Consider the following 22,527-nt stretch of genomic DNA (forward strand, 5'->3'; position numbering starts at 1 on the left):
ATTTTAGGCAAGATAATTCTTTGTTTGAGGAGCTGTCCTGTACATTATAGGATGTTTAGCAGAAGCCCTGACCTCTACCAGCTAGATGCCAGCAGCACTTCCCTAGTCAAGACAATCAAGAATGTCTCCAGACATTGCCAAATATCCTCTGGAGGCAAAACCACCCCCCTTTTGAGAACCACTGGTAGAGGTAATAGTCAGAAACTCTGGCAGGTAATGCAATCTCCCAGGAAGCATTAACAGACAGGAAGGAGCTGAAGATAGAATCCTGGGTAACACTGGCAATTCTAGAAGGTGAGCAAAGGAAGAGCAGCCTTCTACAGAGATTAGGGTTAGGCTGAGAGTTAAAGGGAAAATCAGAAGTAATAATGCTGCAGAACCATGGGGTGAGGATGGGGATAGGACCAGATTTTTGAAGAGCAGCAGTGTATGCGACCACAGAGGAATAGATAACCAATGAAAGATTTTTATCACAGTCAACATTTTAGAGGATATTATTGCCTTTGGAGAGAACAGTTTCACCAAAATGGTAGGGCAGAAGATATAAAACAGTGAGTTGAGAACTATATAGGAAATGAGGAAGTAGAAAATCAGTCTCAGAAACTTTGTGAAGGAGAGGAGAGTTTGCTCATCTCACTGCTGTGTCCACAACGCCTAGATCCCCTGGCACATTGAATTGATGCAATCGTGCACACATTGGAGGCTTGGAGGAGAAGCTTGAACAGAGAGAAACAATTTGGGAGAGAAGATAGTAGACAGTTAAAGCAGAATCCGTAGGAAGCAGAAAGGGCTAGAATCCCTGAGCACTGAGAGGGGACTTCACCTTCAACAGAAGGGAACGACTTTATCTGAGACCTGAGAAAAGAACATGAAGTGGGCAACTCTTGTTCTTCTAGATTTTTTCTTTTATTTTTAAAGCTTCAGACATACAAGAAAATGGAAGAATATACAGTGAACACCTATATACCTATCACCTAGATTTAACAATGGTTAATATTTTTCCTTGTTTGTTTCATTGTTTCATTGAAACAATTATTATTATTAGCTGAAGTATTTTAAAGTCAATTATAGACATCCCAACATTTCTCCCTTTAATACTAGGTTATACATCCCCCTTCCTCCCCCCAAAAAATACTGTTGTCAGTGAACAATTCTCTAGGTCATCTGATTCCCAGTTTATATTCAGATTTCATGTGTTTTGTAGCTGGTTTTTCAAACCAGGATCCAAAACAAGGAACATCCACTGCATTTGGATGTTATGACTCTTAACTCACTTTTGATCTTAAGGGCTCCACTCCCCTCCTCCTCTTTTTTAAGGATTTTAACTTATTGAAGAGATTAAGTCTTAGAGAAAATAGATTTTTCTGATTGTTTCCTCATGGTGGTATTGAATTTATTCCTCTATCGCTTATATTTCCTGTGAATTGGACATTAAATCCCAAGGCATGATAAGATTCATGGTCAACATTAATACTACGTCAAGAGGCATATGAGTTTGATCATGAGTCTGATCACTAGGTTAAGGTTGCCATGGCCAGAAAAGTAAGGATCTTTAAAGTGGTTATCGGGGGCAGGAATTGTAAAAGGATTCCAAACTGAATGTTTTTCATTTTCTCGGTGAACTAAGAGGCAAAATCAGGTAGGGAGCATGAACGTGGTGAGGCAGAGTTAAAATTCAGAGTTGAGTAGTACATCAGGAATGAGAAGTCTGGGTGTAATAGAAAGGGAGCACATGTAATTGTCTTCAAATACTGAAGGACAGGCATATTGATAAAGGAAGAAAGTTCCAAGTTCAAGCTTGTTCAAATATGTATTCCTGGTCCTTGAGAATCTGCTTTTAAATGTTTTCAGGGGATTCTTAGGCATAACCAGTCCCCTAACAGGCACGACTGAACTAACATGAATGGATATAGAGAAGTTACTAAAATACAGGTATTGGATATGTGTCTAAGAGAGCTGTCTAAAAATAGAATTAGCTGCATAGCAAAGTCTGCATTATCTGATACTAGGAATATACTTAACTATATTCTCATCTTGCTTTCTTTCTCTGATCTTTATAACTTCTACCCATTTGTTATACTTCTACTTTCTCATCTCCATAATGCCTACCATGATAGAAAACCAAAATTTTAAAATGAGATTTTTCTGTTTGGGAGATAGAGGAGTAAAATTTGGCTCAAAATGTCTTTTGTATAGGGTAAACACATAGCTTGAAATGGAATGAGATTGAAGTTAGTTGTTATAGAATAAAGCCTTATGTGGAGTAAATGCTCCTTACCTACTGCAGAAATGTTTTGTTCCTGGCAGAGGTTCTGATATTGAATGAGACCATTCCAATTTTGACACTTAGATTCTGATCATGTAGGTAGCCCATGGAAATTCTTTTATCTTTGTATTAGTGTAGGCTTCGTAGTTTCTCAGGAGCAACATGACAATACTCATCTTTTATGCAGAGTACAGGTAAAAAAAAGAGTAGGAAAGAGAAGGTGGGCTTGCAGTAAATATGTGTGGATTGTAACAGAAAAAATGCCAGGTATTTGTTGTTCTTTTCCATCCCAGCCCAGATAATTTGAGATATTTTCAAAGTATGCTGACTTTGGGACTGTAGATTTATATACCTAACAATACTGAAATGAAAAAGTTGTTTTAATCTTTAATAGATATGGATTGCATTAGTAATACATTAAAATATTGTGTGTTTTTTTCTAAAAATATTTTTAGTTCCGAACCATCTGAAGATGAAGAGTCCCAAGGCCTTCCTACCATGGCAGGTAGAAATAATAATGATATTTCAGAATTGGAAGACCTTTCGGAACTGGAAGACCTTAAAGATGCTAAACTTCAGACCTTGAAGGAACTTTTTCCACAAAGAAGTGACAATGATTTGCTTAAGGTTATACCCTTTTATGGCAATTGGTTGTTATAGCTGTAATGAAGATTAAAATCTCTCCTATATGTAGTACTGTATTTAGTGCATAGTCATTTTTCAAAAGATACCTTATGTTTGAAGACAATTAGTAACTTTTATTTTATGTAATTATAAAGGTGAATGCCAGAGATTTACTTGTTGAGAGTCAACTTATTAATACATGAGGTTCATTCACCTATAAATAATATAATAATTTGAGCTTCCCTCAATAGCTCACATAGATTGTGAATTTTTTTGTGTTTGAATGGTTCTAAAATGGGGATGACCCTTCCCCTGTCTCCCACTAGAAACTCTCAGAAGTGTCAGGAGGTTTTTGTTTTTGTTTTTTTTCATAATGACAAGGGGTTGCTATTGACATTTAGTGCCATGGGGCCAGGGACGTAAACACCCTACAATACTGAGGATAGTCCTGCATAACGATAGAATTTTCCTGCCAGTAGCACCCTTGCTGAGAAACATTGATTGAACTGTAGAAACAAAATTAGGTGGCTGTGGTTTGACTGTAATAGGTATCTCTTCTTATAAGAGAAATAAAAATTGACCATTCAATTAAGTTTTAGATAGAGAATAAATCTGTGAAGGTTAGTAATAGTTTATCCCTAGCTCTATCACTTATTAGTTGAATGATTTGAATGATCTTAGGGGAATCATTTAATTGCAGGTTGATAGTTTTGTCACTTTGTATTAATCGTCACCATCACCTCCCCAATTCCCCTCCCCTAATCTGCAGCTGAGGAGGTACCATATCTTTATGGGCTAGGCAGGTGGCTGCAGTGGTGGACACTGGCATACCATATAGTACATGCTTTTTCTAAAAGGGGTAGCTGCTTCTTAGCTTCAGCAGGATATGGCCATACAGTATTGATGTTAGCCCATTTTAATCAGATATTCAGATTTTTCAAGTAAAGTGGAAAGGCTGGGTTTTTATTTAGTGTTGATCATCCATTTAATAGCTTTATTAGATATAATTTAAATGCCATAAAGATCAACTATTTAAAGTGTATAATTTAGTGGTTTTTAGTATATTTACAAAGTTGTGCAACCATCACCATAATCTTAATTTAGAACATTTTAATCATTCCGAAAAGAAGTCTTGTAACCCATGAGAAGTCACTCCACATTTCCCTCCCCCAGCCCTAGGCAACTGTTAATCTCTGTCTTTAGAGATTGGCCTGTTCTGGACATTTTGTATAAATTGGATCATATAACATGTGATCTTTTGTGACTGGCTTCTTTCACTTAACATGTGGTTTTGAGGTTCATCCATGTTGTATCAGTACTTCGTTACTTTTTATGGAAACTAATTTAAAGAAAGAAAAAAGCAAAAATACTGTTTAGCCCAAAAAAACGTGTTGGAACCAAAGGTGGTCCTGGACCTGCTAGTTTGAACTCTAAGTGTAGATTGCATTATTCATATTGTTCTCTGATATTTTTAACATGAATCTTTTTTTCCCAAATCATTTTGATACCTTTTTAGTGTTAGCTAAATGAAACTTTAGTGGTATCTTAGGTCTCCATTTTTCCCTGCTAGCAGTGTTACCTGCCTCCTGATGTGATTTTTTTTCTAGAAAAAGAAGGAAGGAAATGTAGCCATTAGTAGCCACTAGTAGCAACCCTTACAGTGTTGGAAAGAGCTTTCAACAGAATAAACATGATGGAGTATTAAAATATTCAACATAAAGGAACAAGTCTCAGTTGAAAAATACTTTAGCTTGATTGCCGATTTTTTTGTGTAGTTCAAGGGGAATTATTTCCTGTAGAAATATTTATCTCTAATTTTATAATTACAATGGGAAAATAGAATTGATATACAGACTTTGTATGTATGTTTCATTAATTAGTATCTGAAATTTTGGGAATTGAGCATATCACTTGCTCCAAAGCAGAGCACTCTCTTGAAGTAATCTGGATTTCAGGTGATCCCCATCATTTCAAGAGATTTAAAGATGACATTTATAAATTACTCTACAAAGGCTTTTAGACCCATATAAAAGAATTCATAAGTTATAAAATATAAATTTAGTCATGAGCTTGATAAGAATGTGCTTTGGCTATTTTGAAAATGAGGAGGGGTTGACAGGGTGTCTGATGATCCAAGATTAGGAAAACTAGTATAGAAGAGAGTACTTTCATTTGATTTAAGCCCCTTTCATTTAATACAAAAATAGCTTATTGATAAAAGTAAGATCTTTTTAAAACAAGTAACTCATTGAAAATATGGGAAACTATAGCAAGAGAAAAATATGGGATGTTCAGTTTCTTCTGAAATCCAAAATGTTATAGAACAGCGTAAAAAATAGCATATTGAAACTTAATTATGTAAGTAATATACAAATATGTTCTTGAACGAATTCAAGCAATTCAAAAATAGAGTGAAAATCAAAACCCTTTATCCCACTCATCTTAAGAAGCATTAGCTTTTAAAAACTGCAGAATTGTGGCTTATTTTTTCAGAAATAAGAAATACTATAAATGTCTGTCAGTCTCTCTCACATGTGCACACACACCCAGTGATTAGACACGTAAGTAGGAAGTTTTTAAGACTTCGGTGCACAACCTTGTAATTACCAAAACCTTGAATATACTGTACATATTTGACTATATTTTAATTTTTCCTTTATAGTGATAAGTAAATCTGATACATTTTAAGATGCTTAGGTAAGTTCAGACTTTTTAGATAAGCCAGGTTTTCTGAAGATTTATCATAGGACTTAATGGACTTAAACTGTGACATACCTGTTTCCCCACCTTGTGTATATTTAATATATTTGTTCTTAAATACAGTCATGTGCCGCATAACGACTTTTTTGGTCAATGACTGATACAACGCATACACAGTGGTGGTCCCATAAGATTAGTACCAGGCAGCCTAGGTGCGTAGAAGGCTCTACTGTCTAGGTTTGTGTAAGTGCCCTCTGTGATGTTCACACAACGACGAGATTGCCTAACGACACATTTCTCAGCACGTATCCCCGTTGTTAAGTGACACATAACTGTTTTTTGATAACTTTATGAAATAATTGTTAAAGTGTTATTTTTAAAACATTAATCTTTTCTCATTCTGTTAGTTGATTGAATCAACAAGCACTATGGATGGAGCAATTGCTGCTGCCTTGCTGATGTTTGGTGATGCAGGTATGTCTGACTTAGTTTCAAGCCAAGTTGGTTCATTATTATATAATAATAAATATCTTCTTATTTTTGATATTGCTCTACAATTTACCAAGCTCTCTCGTGAATTCTTACAGGAACCTTATGAGGTATTAATAGCTTCAGTTTTTTAAGAAGGTTAAGGTTAACGTTAAGAAGGTTAAGTGACTTACCTGAGATCATAAGGTTCTTAAGGTTCACCTTAAGAAGATTAAGTGATTTACCAAAGGTCATACAGCTCTTTGGAAACTGCATTTTCTAGGTTGATTTCCCCCCCAACAAAAGGGGAGAGGTGGTTTTTCATTGTAATTTTGCTTGTTTTCTGCAAATCAAATCTCATATCAGAAGTTTTGGAAGGTATATTTTCTTTCTTAAAGTGTCCTTTCTAATTGCATTGTGGTTTTATTTACAGGTCTACAAATCTGAGTCAGTAGAAACATAATGTCTTGTGGAAAGTCATAGCTGGTAATCAGCATTACTTCATTTAGTAAATATTTATGCTATGTTCCAGGTTGAGGATACAAAAATAAATGCATTTGAAGGAGCTTGCAATATAAAAGCACTTCCAGTTTTTTTAGTAAATGCCATCTAGATTTTCTTTTTTCTTTCTTTGTTTTTTTTTCTTTTTAAATTTTTTTTAATTTATTTTATTTTTTCCCCCCCAAAGCCCCAGTAGATAGTTGTATGTCATAGTTGCACAGCCTTCTAGTTGCTATACGTGGGACGCGGCCTCATCGTGGCCGGAGAAGTGGTACTTGGGTGCGCGCCTGGGATCCGAACCCCGGGGCTGCCAGCAGCGGAGCGTGCGCGCTTAACCGCTAAGCCACGGGGCCGGCCCTAGATTTTCTTTTTTCTAACTTGTACATACCAAACAAGTAAAAGGTAACCTGTAATCCCACTATAAAAAAAGTATTTAAATTGAGGCTGGCCTGGTGGCATAGTGGTTAAGTTCATACACTCTGCTTCGGCGGCCTGGGGTTTGAGGGTTCAGATCCTGGGCACAGACCTACACACTGCTCATCAAGCCATGCTGTGGCGACATCCTACAAAATAGAGGAAGGCTGGCTCTGATGTTAGCTCAGGGCCAGTCTTCCTCACCAAAAACAAGAGAGAAAAGTATTTAAATTAAGGAATGAAAGCAAAGCCACATCAATTAACTACTTTTAAGTTTGCTTTGCATCATTCTCCAACTTTTCCTATGCTTATACACACCATTATACAACTTAATGTAATTATAATGTTAATTTGCATTTAAAAAAACCATCATTTGATGATTTGTCATGGATACCTCATCAGTACAATCAGATTTATCTAATTAAAAAATATGGCTCCGTAACATTCCTCTGTGACTACCCATAGGATTAGATTAACATTACTCTGTTTCTGTATTAATTAACATTTATGTTTACATTAGTTCATTATTATAGTATTAAAGTAAATAGCCTTATGAATAAATCTTTATGTTATTATTTCTGTAGGCTAAATTTCAAACTAGAATGCTAAATCAAAGAGTATGCACATTTAAAATTTTATTATGTACTTCCATGTTACTTTTTTTTTTTTTGTGAGGGAGATCATCCCTGAGCTAACATCCATGCTAATCCTCCTCTTTTTGCTGAGGAAGACCGGCTTTGAGCTAACATCTCTTGCCAATCCTCCTCCTGTTTTTTTCTTCCCCAAAGCCCCAGTAGATAGTTGTATGTCGTAGTTGCCCATCCTTCCAGTTGCTGTATGTGGGACACGGCCTCAGCGTGTCCAGAGAAGCGGTGCGTCGGTGCGCGCCCAGGATCCGAACCCGGGCCGCCAGCAGCAGAGCGCGCGCACCCAACCGCTAAGCCACCGGGCCGGCCTGCATGTTACTTTTTAAAGGTTGTGCCAAATTATGCTTACATCAACAGTGTGTGAATAAATACCCGCTTCCCTAAGTAGATTTTTTTTCAGTTTTTAAAAATTTTTTTGAAACTTAAAAATATATACAAAATAGTATAATTTGTTCCCATCAGCCCATCATCCCCCTTTAACAATTATCTACCTCATTTTTACCCCCACTAAGTGGATTATATTAGAGTGATTCCAAGGATATTATTTCATTCACATGAAGTGTTTTAAATCTTTAATTTTTTCCAGTCTGAGTAAGGGAACAGTATCGTGGTGTGTGGGCACTCTCTACACAGAATATTAAGATTCTTCCTTTTCTTTTCATGTACTAGCTGTGTGACCTTAGGCAGTGTTGCCTAACTCTTCTATGTCTATGTTTCCTTAGAAGTAAAATAGTATGATAACAGTACCAAACTCATGGGTTGTTGTGACAAAGTGATAAAGTTTATGTAAATTTCTTATTGTAGTGCATGGCATATAGTAAGTACATAGTATGTGTTGGCAGGTATTTGTGCTTAAGGGCCATCTGATGATAGAAAATGGTACAGGAGAACGTTGACTGTATCTTCCTCATTACTGTATCCCTAGCATTTACCGTAAAAGTTCCTAAAAAATGGTAGGCTCAGTTAACATTTGTCGAGTTACAAAATGGTTAGGGAAATTTTACGTATTCTTTCTTGTCCTCATATCTCAGTATTCTATAATCTTTCCATTGAAAAATTTGAAGAATAACTTCATTCCACAGTAGTGTCTAATCTTTTTTTCTCTTGAGCCATTTATATCATTCAACTTATTCATTAATTTAACGGCTAATTATTGTGCACCCATGGTTGGTGCCAGATGCTATTTTAGGCACTGAGGATGCATAAGGAAACAAAATGGACAAAACCCCGCCCTCCTCGAGTTTACAATCCTCATTAAATTTGAACTTCAGCTGGGTTTTTTTCTTCTCATTCTTATACTGTACTTTGATGTTATTTCTTTTTAAAAAAATGTTAAGTGGCAAATTACAAGGAAAGAAGAAATCAGTGTTTCCTTGTTTTTCAAGTCAACTTCCACGCTTCCTCTTGGAATGGACAGGACAGTCCTATCAGTCATTTTCATCTTTCCTGCAGTACACTTGTGAGGTAATACATAGGATGACAGCTTTGTCTCACCAGAATAAGATAACCTTCAATATACTGTATTATTAAGACAGGAAGGTATTTTTGGTATATTAGGACAATTTTCAACAAAAGCCCTTTTAAATACCTGTAAGACATCTTAGTTCCACAAATCATGATGTTGGACATTGGTTTTACCACAAATTATAATCTTTTATAGACAATATCATCCTGCATATTAAACAATAAGGGTATCTTTTATGCAGTATCTTCTGAAAGTTTTCATTTATGAATACTAAGTTACAAAAACAAAAAATATATATATCCCAAGTTTTTACCCTAGTTTAGAAGGCAAAAATATCAATTTATTGATGTTGTCAGGAGTTTCTCTAGCAATTTCTTCTGCTTCTCTATATATGTATAAGAGTAGTCAAAACATTTTTATGTGACTGTAATCTTATTATATCTACTGTTTTGTAACCTTTTCATTTATTAGAAATATCTTTCCATGTTATTTTATTTTTAAAAGTCTACCTAATTCTTTATAACAGTGACATTTATGTGTGTATCCTAATTTATCTGATATCTTATTGATGGGCATTTAGACACTTCGGTAAAATTTTTGTATGTTTTTCTGTCAGTTTTGTGGAATAAATTTCTAGAAAAGGAATTGTTGGACTAAAAAATATACGCATCTAAAATTCTGAGATGCATTATTTAGATTGCCTTTCAGAAAGGCTATAACAATTTGTAATGGTTAAAACTGCCTGTTTAGGGGCCGGCCCGGTGGCACAAGTGGTTAAGTGCGTGTGCTCCGCTGCGGCGGCCCAGGCTTTACCGGTTTGGATCCCGGGCACGCACCGACACACCGCTTGGCAAGCCGTGCTGTGGCGGCGTCCCATATAAAGTGGAGGAAGATGGGCACGGATGTTAGCCCAGGGCCAGTCTTCCTCAGCAAAAAAGAGGAGGGTTGGCATGGATGTTAGTTCAGGGCTGGTCTTCCTCACAAAAAAAAAAAATAATAATGCCTGTTTGCTCACAGTCTGCTAGGACTGTCCATTTACTGCACTTTAATCTTAGGATGAAAACAAATGGTGTTTATTTTACCTGTCTTTAATGATTAATAAGGCTGAGCATGAGCATCTTGTCAATTTTTTTTTCTGTTGAACTGCCTGTTGTGTTCTTTGTCCATATTTTCTTTAGTTTCATGTTTTATTTTTTGTTTTAAATATTGCATTTAGATGAAATTTATTTTTGTGTGTGAGGTACATCTCTAACTTGCTTTTTTTTTCCTGAAATTGATGATGGGTGCTCCCAATAAAAGATGAGAATTATGAAACACATAATTTAGAAATGATATTTAGTGTAGAATATTAACTTGTTTTCTTTAGATATATGTGAAATTTTTAATTAATAATTATAAATAGAATAGATTTAGATGTAGGTAACTAAGTATCGTGTGCTGTTATGTAACCTTTTGTACTAAAATTTTAGTTGTACATGTTCTCCCACATGTATTTCCAGATTTTTGCCTTGTAGCCATTTTATATACATGTCAAGATTTGGTGACATAATATTAACATAAGCAACAAGTATAAGCAGATAATTAAGGCTGAAGAATTCTTTATTGACAAAAGAAAGCTCTTGTTCTTTTTAGGAAAGAATTAAACATGGCTTGGTGACATGACAGAAACCGTCTAGTTTGGAGTTTTTTTCAGACTTAACATATCACTAACAGCACTCACTTAACCTCAGCAAGTATAGGCGATGATGGGGTGGTGCTCACATTTCCCCCTTTCACGGCAGATGCTGGAAATTAGTTGGCATATGTAGAATGCACATTTACTTTATGAAAAAAATTGGGAGAAAAAGAATTTAAGCATTCATACTGATATGTAATTACTATACTTTAAAATGTTAATGGCATTCAATTTTGTTGTAGCTGTATTATGAAATTTTCAGGCTTACAATGTAAAACGTGTCATGTTTCTATTTATTTTGAGTATTGTATTTCTGTAAGTTTTATTTCTAACTGCATAGAGGGCTGGTATAATTAATACTGAAATCTGAAACCTTTATGAGCTTTAGCAGGTGCTTTCATACTAGCACAGCAATATGTCTCTGGAATTTGCTCTCTGAAAGTGAAAGTATTTAAGAAATAGATAAATGTGTACAAAGTATAAATATGTAACATAACTGCTTAAGATCATGTAAATTGAGTTTTTCTTTCAGCCATGACAGAATACGCAAATTTCCTGTTACCGTTATACTCTCTTATTTTTAGGTTAAAAGCATGAATTGCTTGAGCTCTCTATATCTCAGTTCTTCCTCATTTATAAAATGAGAATATTACTTTGTAGGTTTGTTGTGGAAAGTAAATGAAATGACAGTTATAAAAGCCCTCTGCGAAGCCTGGTACATAGTAGACACAATTATTGGTGTCAGTGTTGCTATTCAGATAAGCCCCACTGATGGGGCTCAACTTTTTTTCCACTGTGGAACATTCGGTTGCTGGAAAGAACCCCTTCCTCCCAATATTGCTCTGTAGAATTACTCATCAATTTAGAGATGTATATTTTTAGCATTAAATAGTGTGATGGTTTACGAATACGTTTTTACAGTGATTTCTACTTTTGAAAGACTGAAAAGAGTCTCTGTTCACTTTTTCTTCAATTCACTTGACATTTATCAAGTATACATGATATGTAGAGGAAGTGACATTGAGCCTGATGTCAAGAGAACTGACTACAGATGTATTCAGTATAACATTTTGCCTTTGTTTTGCATTAATGATTCTTCTTATATCCTTGCAAACTTTTAGTGTCCTCTGTTTTAGAAGGTGGTGGACCCAGGAAAAGAAAATTATCTTCTTCTTCAGAGCCATATGAAGAAGATGAATTTAATGATGATCAATCTATTAAAAAGAAAAGACTGGATCATGTAAGTTACAGTTGAATTGCAGTATGGAAAGTAGCTGCTTAAGCACAGAACATGTTGAGTCTGTGGATATCAGACCTGAAAATACACCTGAATGAATCATACTTCTCTCTCACAACTAAGCCAGAAAATTTGTTTGCATTTCATTTGTGATTGTTTTTGCGTTCTTTTTAACTTATCCAGTATTAATTGCTTATCTCTGAGTTATAAAATTAATTTTAAAAAGTATTCTAGTGGTGTGGTAAAACAACTTGGGAAAATATACTTTTAAATTTTATTTCATAAAAGTTATACCTACATATGATTGTACAATACTTATGAAAAACAACTGTTACCACCACCAGCGCCATTTCCTCTTTCCAGGTGGTGACTACTTATACCTCTTCTAAATGACTCGTTTGATATTTAACTGCTTATCTACAAATAATAGTGGTTTTGCTTTTATTGGGTTACTCTAGTTTTCCATTAACTTTTACTTTAGGAATAGAACTACTAAGAGGCCTCCCAGTGAATCTAGACATAGTCCTCCCTGTCTGCATTCATGACAACACAGTTTCTTCTTGGTGATCAAGATCAACATCAGTCACCCCCACCAGCACAGTGACCTCTTTCTTTGCCTGTGATTTAGTGCTATAGGAAGGCCTAAATAGCCAGGCAGCAATCTCTACCCTAATTTAATGGGACACTTATTGTGTCCCTGCGTGAAAGTACTGTTGGCTTGGAAGCTGATACTGATGGGAAGTAAAAATTCTATGAGTGGGTTTTTAGTTATGAGGAATAGCTGTAATGTAACAGACTAAGCCCATGTGTTAGTTTACAGACATATGTATAATGGCCGTGGGAGAAATAGCATCATATTGATTGCCGATTGAAAGCATTTACTTTGCTTGTATATCCTGTTGAACAGACATTAGCCTTGTAGGATGCTATGAACAAGTTCATATTCTGAATTTTTACAAAGTAATATCACTGTTCTGTAAGCCATCTGCTTCTAGCTGTTGAGGCACATGGTGAGATCAGTGAATTCCATGAACATGGATCCATAACTTTTCTTCCAGTGAAATTAGCTCCCTGGTCAGAAACATTGTTTGTCACACTGTACTGTGACTGTGAATTAGGCTTTCCATATATCTGCATATGATGCATTAGTTTCCTAAGGCTACCATAACAAAGTACCACAAACTGGATGGCTTAAACAACAGAAATATATTGTCTCACAGTTCTGGAGGATTGAAGTCCAAGATCAAGGTGCTAGTCAGATGGTTAGTTCTTTCTGAGGGCTGTTCCATCCTGTTGTCCTAGCTTCCAGTGGTTTGCTGGCAATCTTTGGTGTTCCTTGGCTTGTAGATCTCTGCCTTCATTTTCACCTTGTGTACTTCCTGTGTGCTTGTCTGTCTCTAAATTTCTTCTTTTTATAAGGATGCTAGTCATTAGATTAGGGCCCACCCTAGTGACCTCACTTTAACTTGATTACCTCGGTAAAGACCCTGTGTCCAAATAAGGTCACATTCTGAGGTACTAGGCATTACTCATCATATGAATTTTGGAAGGACACAATTCAGCCCATAACTGGTGTTGCCAAAAGCAGGTGGATAGAGAAGGCTAATTCATACTCAGAGTAGGTTTCTATTATTGTCTCTTCCATGATGAAAGGGGTCTAATGTAATCAACTTGCCACCAGACAGTTGACTGGATCTCCCAAGGAATGGTGCTGCCGTGGGAACTCATTGTTGGGCCCTGCTCTTGACAGGTCAGGTACTCGCCAGTAGCAATAGCCAGATAAATCTTGGTATGGGACAGTGATAGCTTGTTGATCTGCATGCAGAACCTCAGTCTCTGTTGCCATGGCCATTTGTCTGTAGAGCCTTTGAGCAAGCATCCAAGTGGCTATGATCTTATTGGTGTTCACAGAATGGATCATCTTGTCCATGTGATTCTTAAAAACTCCCTCTGCAATAACTGCCCTTTGCTGAACAGTCACATGGAACACTGTTATCCTTGCATTCTGTTCTCAGAAAAACTTATGAGAAGTTCAACAGTGCATCTCTTCCCCAGACTTGTGGTCACTGATCTTCTACTCTTGTTCTCCTTAGCAACTGTCCCTGGTATATCATTGATCTGTACCTCTGGCCGTCTCTTTTATACAAAATAGGCAAGGTGTTCTGCCCAAAGTTGTGCACAGGGCTGCTCTCTTAAATGGGATTATATTATAGCAGTTGTTCGTTTTCAGCTGGTTCTAACAATTATGTAAACCCTTTGTAAACAAGTTCAAGATTTTTCTCTCACTTTATCTGATCATAAAGTCCTCATAGTGCCTTAGTATTGGTTGAAGGAGGGGCATCAGTAAAGCAGAAGTCAGTCCCATGGGAGTCTGAGATACCTGCACGTGCAACTTATTTGTGCTTCCTGAACCTGCTCAAGTCCAGTCTCAGATGTACCATTTCCACTTGTTGGTGGGTTGCTGCTGCTCATGCTGTTATAGCCTTGGTGGATCAGATACCCAGAGCACATAATAGCTCACGTCTCATGGTCACTAAATGTCCCTTGGCCAATCGTTCTCATCCTGTCAGCACCCCCTAGCAGGCTAACAATTGTTTCACAAAAAGAGATCAGTCTGTTCTGTTTTAGACATGTGAATTTGTTCCAGTGCAGTAAACATTGTTAGAAAACAGAGTATATCCTGCATTTTGCATTGTCTAGGTGCAAGTTTGTCCATGAGAAGTACTAGGTGAACACAGAAAACTGCACCCAGCTGAACTGGGACACATGCGAGTAAAACGCGCACAGCTGAAACGTCTCCTGGCCGTGTTGATTCCCCGTGTTATCCCACAAGATTGTGTTTTGCTGTTCTTTCACATTTTTGAACTTTTCTATTTGAAAAAAGCACTCATTCAACATCCCAAACACATCTAAGCATTCTCATTCAAAAATATCACACAGTCTGTACAAAAGGAAAGTTTTAGGTATTGAGGAGAAGCTTGGAACAAACGTTTGGAAATAAATGAGAAGATGTGATAGATATATCCTAAGCAACAGGCATAAAGGAATCCAGATTGTGGGCCATCAGAGACAATGCAGCAAAAATAAAAGTGTGTGGCTGGACCATCTTCAAATGCTGTGAAGTCAACAAGAATAGTCATAAAGAAATAGGAGAAAAGGAAAGACTGTTGAGCAGAAGAAAAGGAAAGACTGTTGAGCATTTGAATTAAAAACCAAAGAGTGAAAAAAATCAGAAACCTTTTTTGTGTGGATCTTTGTATCTATATACAAAGACCTTAAACAGAAATCACTGTATCCTGGAAAACTTAGCTTCTTTTAGTGGCAGTAGTGGTTGTTTTAGTGGTTTCAAACAATGCTACAAATTCCTAAGCCATCAACTGTCACACAAAGCTATGAGTGCAGATGGGAAAGCTGCAAAAGAATTTCCCAGCAGTGGTACAGAAGTAAACTGAAGAAGGCGACTATACACTGAATTAAATTCTCAATTTTGATGAAACAGGTATCTGTTATGAATGCATGCATCAAAGAACTCAAATCTGAAAGACAGAAAACATACTCGAGGATATAAGGCAGCAATATTGTTATGTTCAGCACTAATGCCAGGTAGAGACTTGGAGCTGAAGCCAGTAGTAGTTCATCACTTACCAAACTGAGCCTTTTAAAAGAAAAATTGTTCAAGTCAGCCTTGGAGTTCACTACAGGTATAGCAAAAATGGATGGGCTGCCCACATCTGAATTGATAGTCTTAATTATTCTCTGTTAGAGAGGATTATTGCAATCCTCTCATAAGAGTTTTGCAATTGCGAAAGCTGAACTCAACCCAAATTCTTTTTTTTTCTTTTTCTTTTTCCTTTTTTTTTTGCCTCCAGAAACCACCTTTCTGATACAGCTCCTTGATAAAAGTGTGATAGTAGCATTTATGCCTTACTATTTAAAGTGAACATTTAAGATGCTAATTGCTGTTATTGAAAGTGAGAATGCAGATATGGTTATAGAATTTTGGAAGAGATTTCACATTAGGATACCTTTGCTACCACTGTAGAAGCCTGGAGTGATATGACAAAAGAGTGTTTGCATTATGTATCATGGAAAATTCTTCTTGATGTGTGATTTTGAAGGATGTGGTCCTTCAGAGAAATTTGTGAAATTCAAAACAAGAGGTTTTGATTTAGGAAAACAGGTTGGATTTGAGGTAGTAGAAAAGGAAGATGTTGGAGAGCCTCTAGGGTCCCACCCTGATGATCTAACCACAGAAGACTTGGAACAATTTGCTGCTCATGGCCGTCAGGATGCACATGATGATGGTGACAGTGATGATAATCAAAAGGCTACGCTGTGGTAGATTAACACATCAAGTTATCAGGTTTTTAAGTGTCATTGAAAACAGTTGTACTGGTTTGAAAATAATGGCTTTAATGGTGAACGCAGTAGGAGAGTCGTGTGTGGCATCCAGATGACTTTGGAACCATCCAGGCAGCTTTAGTATGAAGGGAGGAGGCCAGCAAAGCTACAGAAATTTATTTATTTTATTTATTTGTTTATTTTTTAATTTATTATTATTTATATTTTCAGCCAGTATAGCAGAGATAACACAAGGACGATGAGCCATGACCTTCCATAGCTGGTGTTACAACTTTCTGTTCATTTTCAGATACCCTCCTGCCACTTCACAGTAACTCACAGGTTGCAGCCCTTCCTGTGCTAACATCCCCAAGCAAACTTTAGTTCATATTTATTGTAGTATTTATGTATTTTCTTAAGCATTTAATGTGTGTAAAATTATTCTACCCTTTTTTCAGGTTCCTTTCTCCTTTTTTAATGTGTCACTGATGAAGTTTTTGAACATTGTGCCTGTAACATGATTTTTCCCAAACACCGTAGTTTTCATTTTTATGATTTTGCACAGCACAGTAAATTTTGGACATGCATTTGTCATGTAATAGCGGAACAGACTGTAGTTGTGAGCAGAAGAGGACATGACCTTTCTTCGAAACCACATGAGTCTCTCTCTGATTTTTCCTGCTGGGGCTTGCCAGAGACTTCATACAGCATCTTTGTTAGCCACAGATTCTTTGAGAATCATTGCATCTGCTTGCTGGTCACAAAACCCAGGTGGCAGAACACCTTGTCCTGTGCCGTGGACCTGCTGCAGAGCCTTCTCTTAATCTGGGCCTCATTCATAACTGACGGTTTAAAGGACTACTTTGTAAACACATCAGAGCAGCACATACTGTAATGAGGTATACCTTGCTTCCAGTATTCAGAGAGGCCCACCAAATGACCAAGTGTTATGCCTCTTTCTTAGAGGCAGGCAATGTGCAGCCATTTGGCTTTTTTTTTTTCAGAGTGGAATTTGCAACATGCTCCGGATGGGACCCCCGTGAAATTCCTGAAAGTGCTGGGCCCCAGAATTTGAGGGTGGTTATTTCCCATGCTTTGGCGTGCATGTGTCTATCTAAAATAGCCACTACTTCCTGCTCATTAAGTCCAGTCAGTGCAAGGTCTTCAGTGTAGAGGATGGAAGTGATGTTCTGTGGACTGTACAGAACTATCGAAGTCCTTGAGTACTGTGTCATGACAGAGAGTAGGAGAGACGCCAGAGCCCTGAAGCAGTAAAGGTGCATCTATCACTGATTCTGCCCAGATGGAAACAAATTGCTTCTGCTTGTCCTTTCTAATTGGGATAGGGAAGAAAAAGCATCTGCCAGATTGACAACTGCATTGTTGTATTCATTTGCTGCAGTAAAAATACCACATCTGGTATAGCAACTCCAATGGGGTCATCACCTGTTGATTATGACCTAAAATAATTCTCCAAGACCCATCCAGCTTCTGTTTAAGCCAAGGAGGCACATTACATTGGGATGGGATAGTGGTGTCAGTCTCTGCAGTCACTTTGGGAATGTGGTATTGCTGCTGCTGCTTGCTGGGCAATTCTAGGGTCTTGGATTTGGTATTTCCTAAAACAATGGCCCTGACTCCATGGCTCAGGAAGCTATTATGGGATTTCTGCCAGTGCCAAATATGTCTCTTTCAACTCTGCATTCTAGAACCAGAAAAATAACCACAGGAAAGATTCAAACCCCTGGGCCTGCTGAGATAGATTTGGGCCCAAACTCCATGTGTCACCCAGGTGCTGTAAAGCTCTGGTGTAACCACTGGGCCACATACGTATTTTCACTCACCGGGCATTAGCAAAGCTGGCAGAAGCATGGGAACTGAGAGCCAAGAGTAAATGATGGGCACATCACCTACTGAATGTTTAGTTTCTGCTATCATATATTTCATTCCCAAAGGGAATTTACTGTTTTCCAAGTATTTTAGCTTTTTTTTATTGAGGTGAAATTCACATAGCATAAAATTAACCATTTTAGAATGAACAATTCAGTGGCATTTAGTACATTCACACTGTTCTGCAACTACCACTCCTATCTAGTTCCAAAACATTTTTATCACTCATAATAGCATGCTGTACCTTTTAAGCAGTTTCTCCCCATTCTCTCTTCCCAACCCATGGTAGCCACCAATTGGTTTTCTGTCTCCATGGATTTACCTGTTCTGGATATTTCATATAAATGGAATCATACAATATGTGACATTTTGTGTCTAGCTTCTTTAACTAGCATATTGTTTTTGAGGTTCATCCACACTGTAGCATGTGTCAGTACTTCATTTTTTTTAAGGCTGAATAATAACCATTTTAGTGCACACTACAGTTTGTTTGTCCATTCATCTGACATTTGATATATTTAAAATCGAGAATGTGCTATGTGAATGACTAAAAGTTTAGGAAACGCTTATGTAGCAGAAAAGCACTGAGCTAGAGTTTAGACACCTAAGTTTCTATTCGTATGTCAGTTGGTTATTGTCCGTGTGTGACCTTTTAAAAGGCTTGTTCTGGGAGTTTCAGTGTCCTCAGCTATAAAGTGAGGACGGCAGTGTGAATTTTTGAGGGCTTTGAAATGCTGTCTAAATATTAGTGTTTTATTATTCCCCTGCTCAAAATCCTGTTGCTTTCTGAATAAAGGCTGACCTCAGTTTGGCACTTCAGGCCTAATGCAATATTAGCCCTGGTTTAATTTTTCAGCCTCGTAGCCTGTCCATGGTCTCTCTGCTCCACAAATGGGCCACTTACTATTACAAAAATACATGCAGTGTTCTTCCTGCTCCCAACTTCCATAGCATTTTATTTCTCTGTCTTGTGGAAGGAACTTCACATCTTCTGTGTGCTTGAGAAGTATGTGACTCACAGTTTAGTTATTTCTATCTCAGGTAGTGAAAGAAAAAAATAGCATTCAGTTGCTGGATAAGAAAGGAGGTAGAAGAGGAAGTATGACACTGTATTTTTCTCTATCTTGTTTGTATAGCATATGGTACAGTTCTAAGCAGAGTAGGTAAATGCTTTTTGATTGACTAAAATACAAAATTTTTCTTATGCATGAACCCAAGGAATCTGTTTTTGCTTAAATGTAGAATTTGAACCAGTTTCTTCAAGTGAAGTTCAGTGGCAGAGAGGAAAGATATTGTGTGTATGAATAGCCATAATTATTCCCAGATTCATGTTTAATTTATATATCACTTAGTTTCACGTAAGTTTCTTTATCACTGTGTCACTTTTATGTTTGTGATTAAGCAATTAATAATTAAGCCATTCTGTGAATCTAGACTAAAGTAAAAGCAAACTTCTCAGTATTCGAAATTTGTAGCAGGGTATGAAATTGTGAGCATGGGGATAATAATTGAATCTTTTTTTTTTAATTTACCATTAGCTTGGAGAGACTTCAATCTATGTGAAGTATTTTGAGTTAATTTGAGGAACATTTTAGTTTTTTAACAGATTTATCTCATTTTGAGTACCGTATAAATGAAGTGTGAGTTATTAGATATGTAATCAAGGTCTTTTAGTGATTGCAAACCAGCAATATTTTTTTATCCTTAAAGATATAAATATGTCAATTTTCACATAAACAAAAAAAAACATTCTTCTAATCGAATGTGATAACTTCCAAATCAAGTCTAAATACAAATGTAGTTGTCTTAAGACTATTGTTATTGATGATCTCTTTTGAAATTGGTTCTCTTTTTTTTTTCTCCCCGTTAGGGAGAGGAATCAAATGAGTCTGCAGAATCTAGCAGTAATTGGGAAAAGCAGGAAAGTATTGTATTAAAATTGCAAAAGGAATTTCCCAATTTTGATAAGCAGGTGAGTGGTCATGCACAGAAATTTAATCAGCAAGTACTAAATGTTTGTATTACCAAATAGTTTTGAGATCAACTGTGTAAAAACATAGGATGAGTTTTGCATTTTTGTAATTAAATATTCTCCTTTATCAATATTATAAAGTATTTTTATACTGCTTGTTAATTCTTTACATTGTTTATTTCTTTATTTGTAAGCTGTAATATCAGCATTATAACCATAATCATAACAAACATAACTGTAGTAACAATTATGAACTCATGTATGAGACGTAAATCATCCAGAAGCCAGCTATAACCCCAAGTCAACTGTTTTAGCTTTTTTCATATTCTCATCTTTTAAATTTCTCATAAAGAATTTTAAAATGTAATACTGCACTTCAGTGTCTTAATATTCCATAAACTTTGTGCTATTTGCCAGATAGTAAGAATACTTTCAGAGTCAGTAAAGACCTATGCCAGGCATGCCAGTGTTAAAAGGGCCTCTGTTTAATCACATGATCCTATATAGAGCACATTATTTGTTTAACATTTGGAGTACATTTATACTTGTGTTGATTTATTCAGGTATATGCAGAGGTAGTACATCTGCTGAATTCTGATGAGCTGAATGTCTTGTTGCTACACTGGTTCTTTACATGTGTGGAAACTACACATCTTGAAGTTGGCCGTTTGTAAAAGCCTAGCTGCATATTGAAGTTTAACCGAGCAAACATTTTTGATCCTCTAAGTGTTCAGAGCACTTCATAGGAAGGGTAGAAATGCAAAAAAAGTCAAGCTTCCTTCCCTTTGAAGACTGTTGTATATTTGTGGAGATGAAATTATATATAGAGAAAGCATTTGTAAAGCAACATAAAAACAAGTGTGAAATAATCAGTTATGAATTCTGTTAAGTGTTCAGGTGATTTGCTTATTTTTAAAACAGCATATGGGCCAGCCTGGTGGTGTAGTGGTTAAGTTCCCATGCTCTACTTCATTGGCCCGGGGTTCGCGGGTTCAGATCCCTGGCTCGGACCTATGCACCACTTATCAAGCCCCGCTGTGGCAGGCATCCCACATATAAAGTAGAGGAAGATGGGCACAGATGTTAGCCCAGGTCCGTCCAGTGTTCCTCAGCAAAAAGAGGAGGATTGGCAATAAGATGTTAGCTCAAGGCTAATCTTCCTCACAAAAAAATAAATAAATAAAAGAGCATAAAAGTTTTCTACAAGTCGCTAATTTTAGATTCTTAACAAAGGATCAATGACTTATTTCTAGGAACTAAGGGAAGTACTCAAGGAACATGAATGGATGTACACAGAAGCTTTAGAATCTTTAAAAGTGTTTGCAGAAGACCAAGGTAATTACCTATTCTATGTTATTATAGAAAATACATACGTCCATTATATTCTATATTTTAGTATATAAGAAAATAGTAAACCTGTTAGCTAATAATCAGAGAATGGGATTGCAAGGGATGTTGGAAATAATGATGTAAAAATTTTTAAATAACCAGTTCCCAAATGTTTTAGCCCCTTTATGGCAGTGTAAAATGAAACAACAAGTATTTTTTTTTTCTTTGGCTAACTTTTTTTTATATTTAAGGCCGCTTTTAAATCACCATGTTTTATTAAATGCAAAAGACACATTTCTTACATTTTTAACAGCTCTCAGGGTGGATCGTACAATTGCTGGTGTTTTATAATCACTGTAATGTAGACGTCCTAGCCAGCACTTGCGTCAATATCGAAAGTTCCAGTATCAGAAACTTACAAGATGCGTATCACTGACGTGGAAGAAAGTCCCCGATTCCACAGTGGAACACTTTTTTAACTTTAGGAACCAAATAGTAGAGGAGAAATAGTGAGGAAGGGTTGAATATCACATGTTTAGTTACATCCTTAAGCAAGAATCAAGTAGACTAGCTCTTCATAATTGCAAAGCCAGCTTAAAAGCCCAGCACAATGGCTTTAGGTTTTTTGTTGTTGTTTTAATGAATTCTTTTAAGACATGCTATGCTATAAATGCTCTTGAGGGCACAGAGAACGATATTGTGTGTAGAAAAGCAAGCCAGCAATATCACCAATTTTGAGTCTGAAAAATGATTCAGAAGAGATAGATTGTGAATTGAAGAACTTTGAGGAATACCTTACCCAATTTATTTTGCTTATATTTTTTATATATGCACAGGAATGAATGTATGATAATGTATAAGTCTAAAAGCTCTTTGAGTAAGTAAAAGATAAACATTCTAAATAATACAGTACTGTGTTATGGCTTAATTGGTACGTATTTTCTTACTGGTACATAAAATAACAGTGTACCTTCAATCACAGGCATCCTAGAAATCTA

At 36.5% G+C, this 22,527-nt stretch overlaps 1 protein-coding gene across 4 annotated transcripts in view; it reads left to right on the plus strand.

Annotated features, from left to right (window-relative positions):
* The window catches only part of SMARCAD1 (SNF2 related chromatin remodeling ATPase with DExD box 1), a 77,342-nt gene that overhangs the window by 19,985 nt on the left and 34,830 nt on the right, over nucleotides 1–22,527 (plus strand). For 2 of the 4 annotated variants that reach the window (XM_087434600.1, XM_087434601.1), the window contains exons 4-8: nucleotides 2,722–2,893; nucleotides 5,998–6,064; nucleotides 11,882–12,000; nucleotides 20,099–20,200; nucleotides 21,454–21,535. In XM_087434600.1, the coding sequence (XP_087290726.1) occupies nucleotides 2,722–2,893; nucleotides 5,998–6,064; nucleotides 11,882–12,000; nucleotides 20,099–20,200; nucleotides 21,454–21,535 (542 nt within the window). The remainder of the gene's footprint in view (nucleotides 1–2,721; nucleotides 2,894–5,997; nucleotides 6,065–11,881; nucleotides 12,001–20,098; nucleotides 20,201–21,453; nucleotides 21,536–22,527) is intronic. The other 2 variants (XM_014787895.2, XM_014787897.2) reach the window with 2 other exon arrangements.

The sequence above is a fragment of the Ceratotherium simum genome, chromosome 8 (assembly GCF_057802395.1).
Source record: "Ceratotherium simum simum isolate JZ-2026a chromosome 8, ASM5780239v1, whole genome shotgun sequence".
NCBI classification, from domain to species: Eukaryota; Metazoa; Chordata; class Mammalia; order Perissodactyla; family Rhinocerotidae; genus Ceratotherium; species Ceratotherium simum.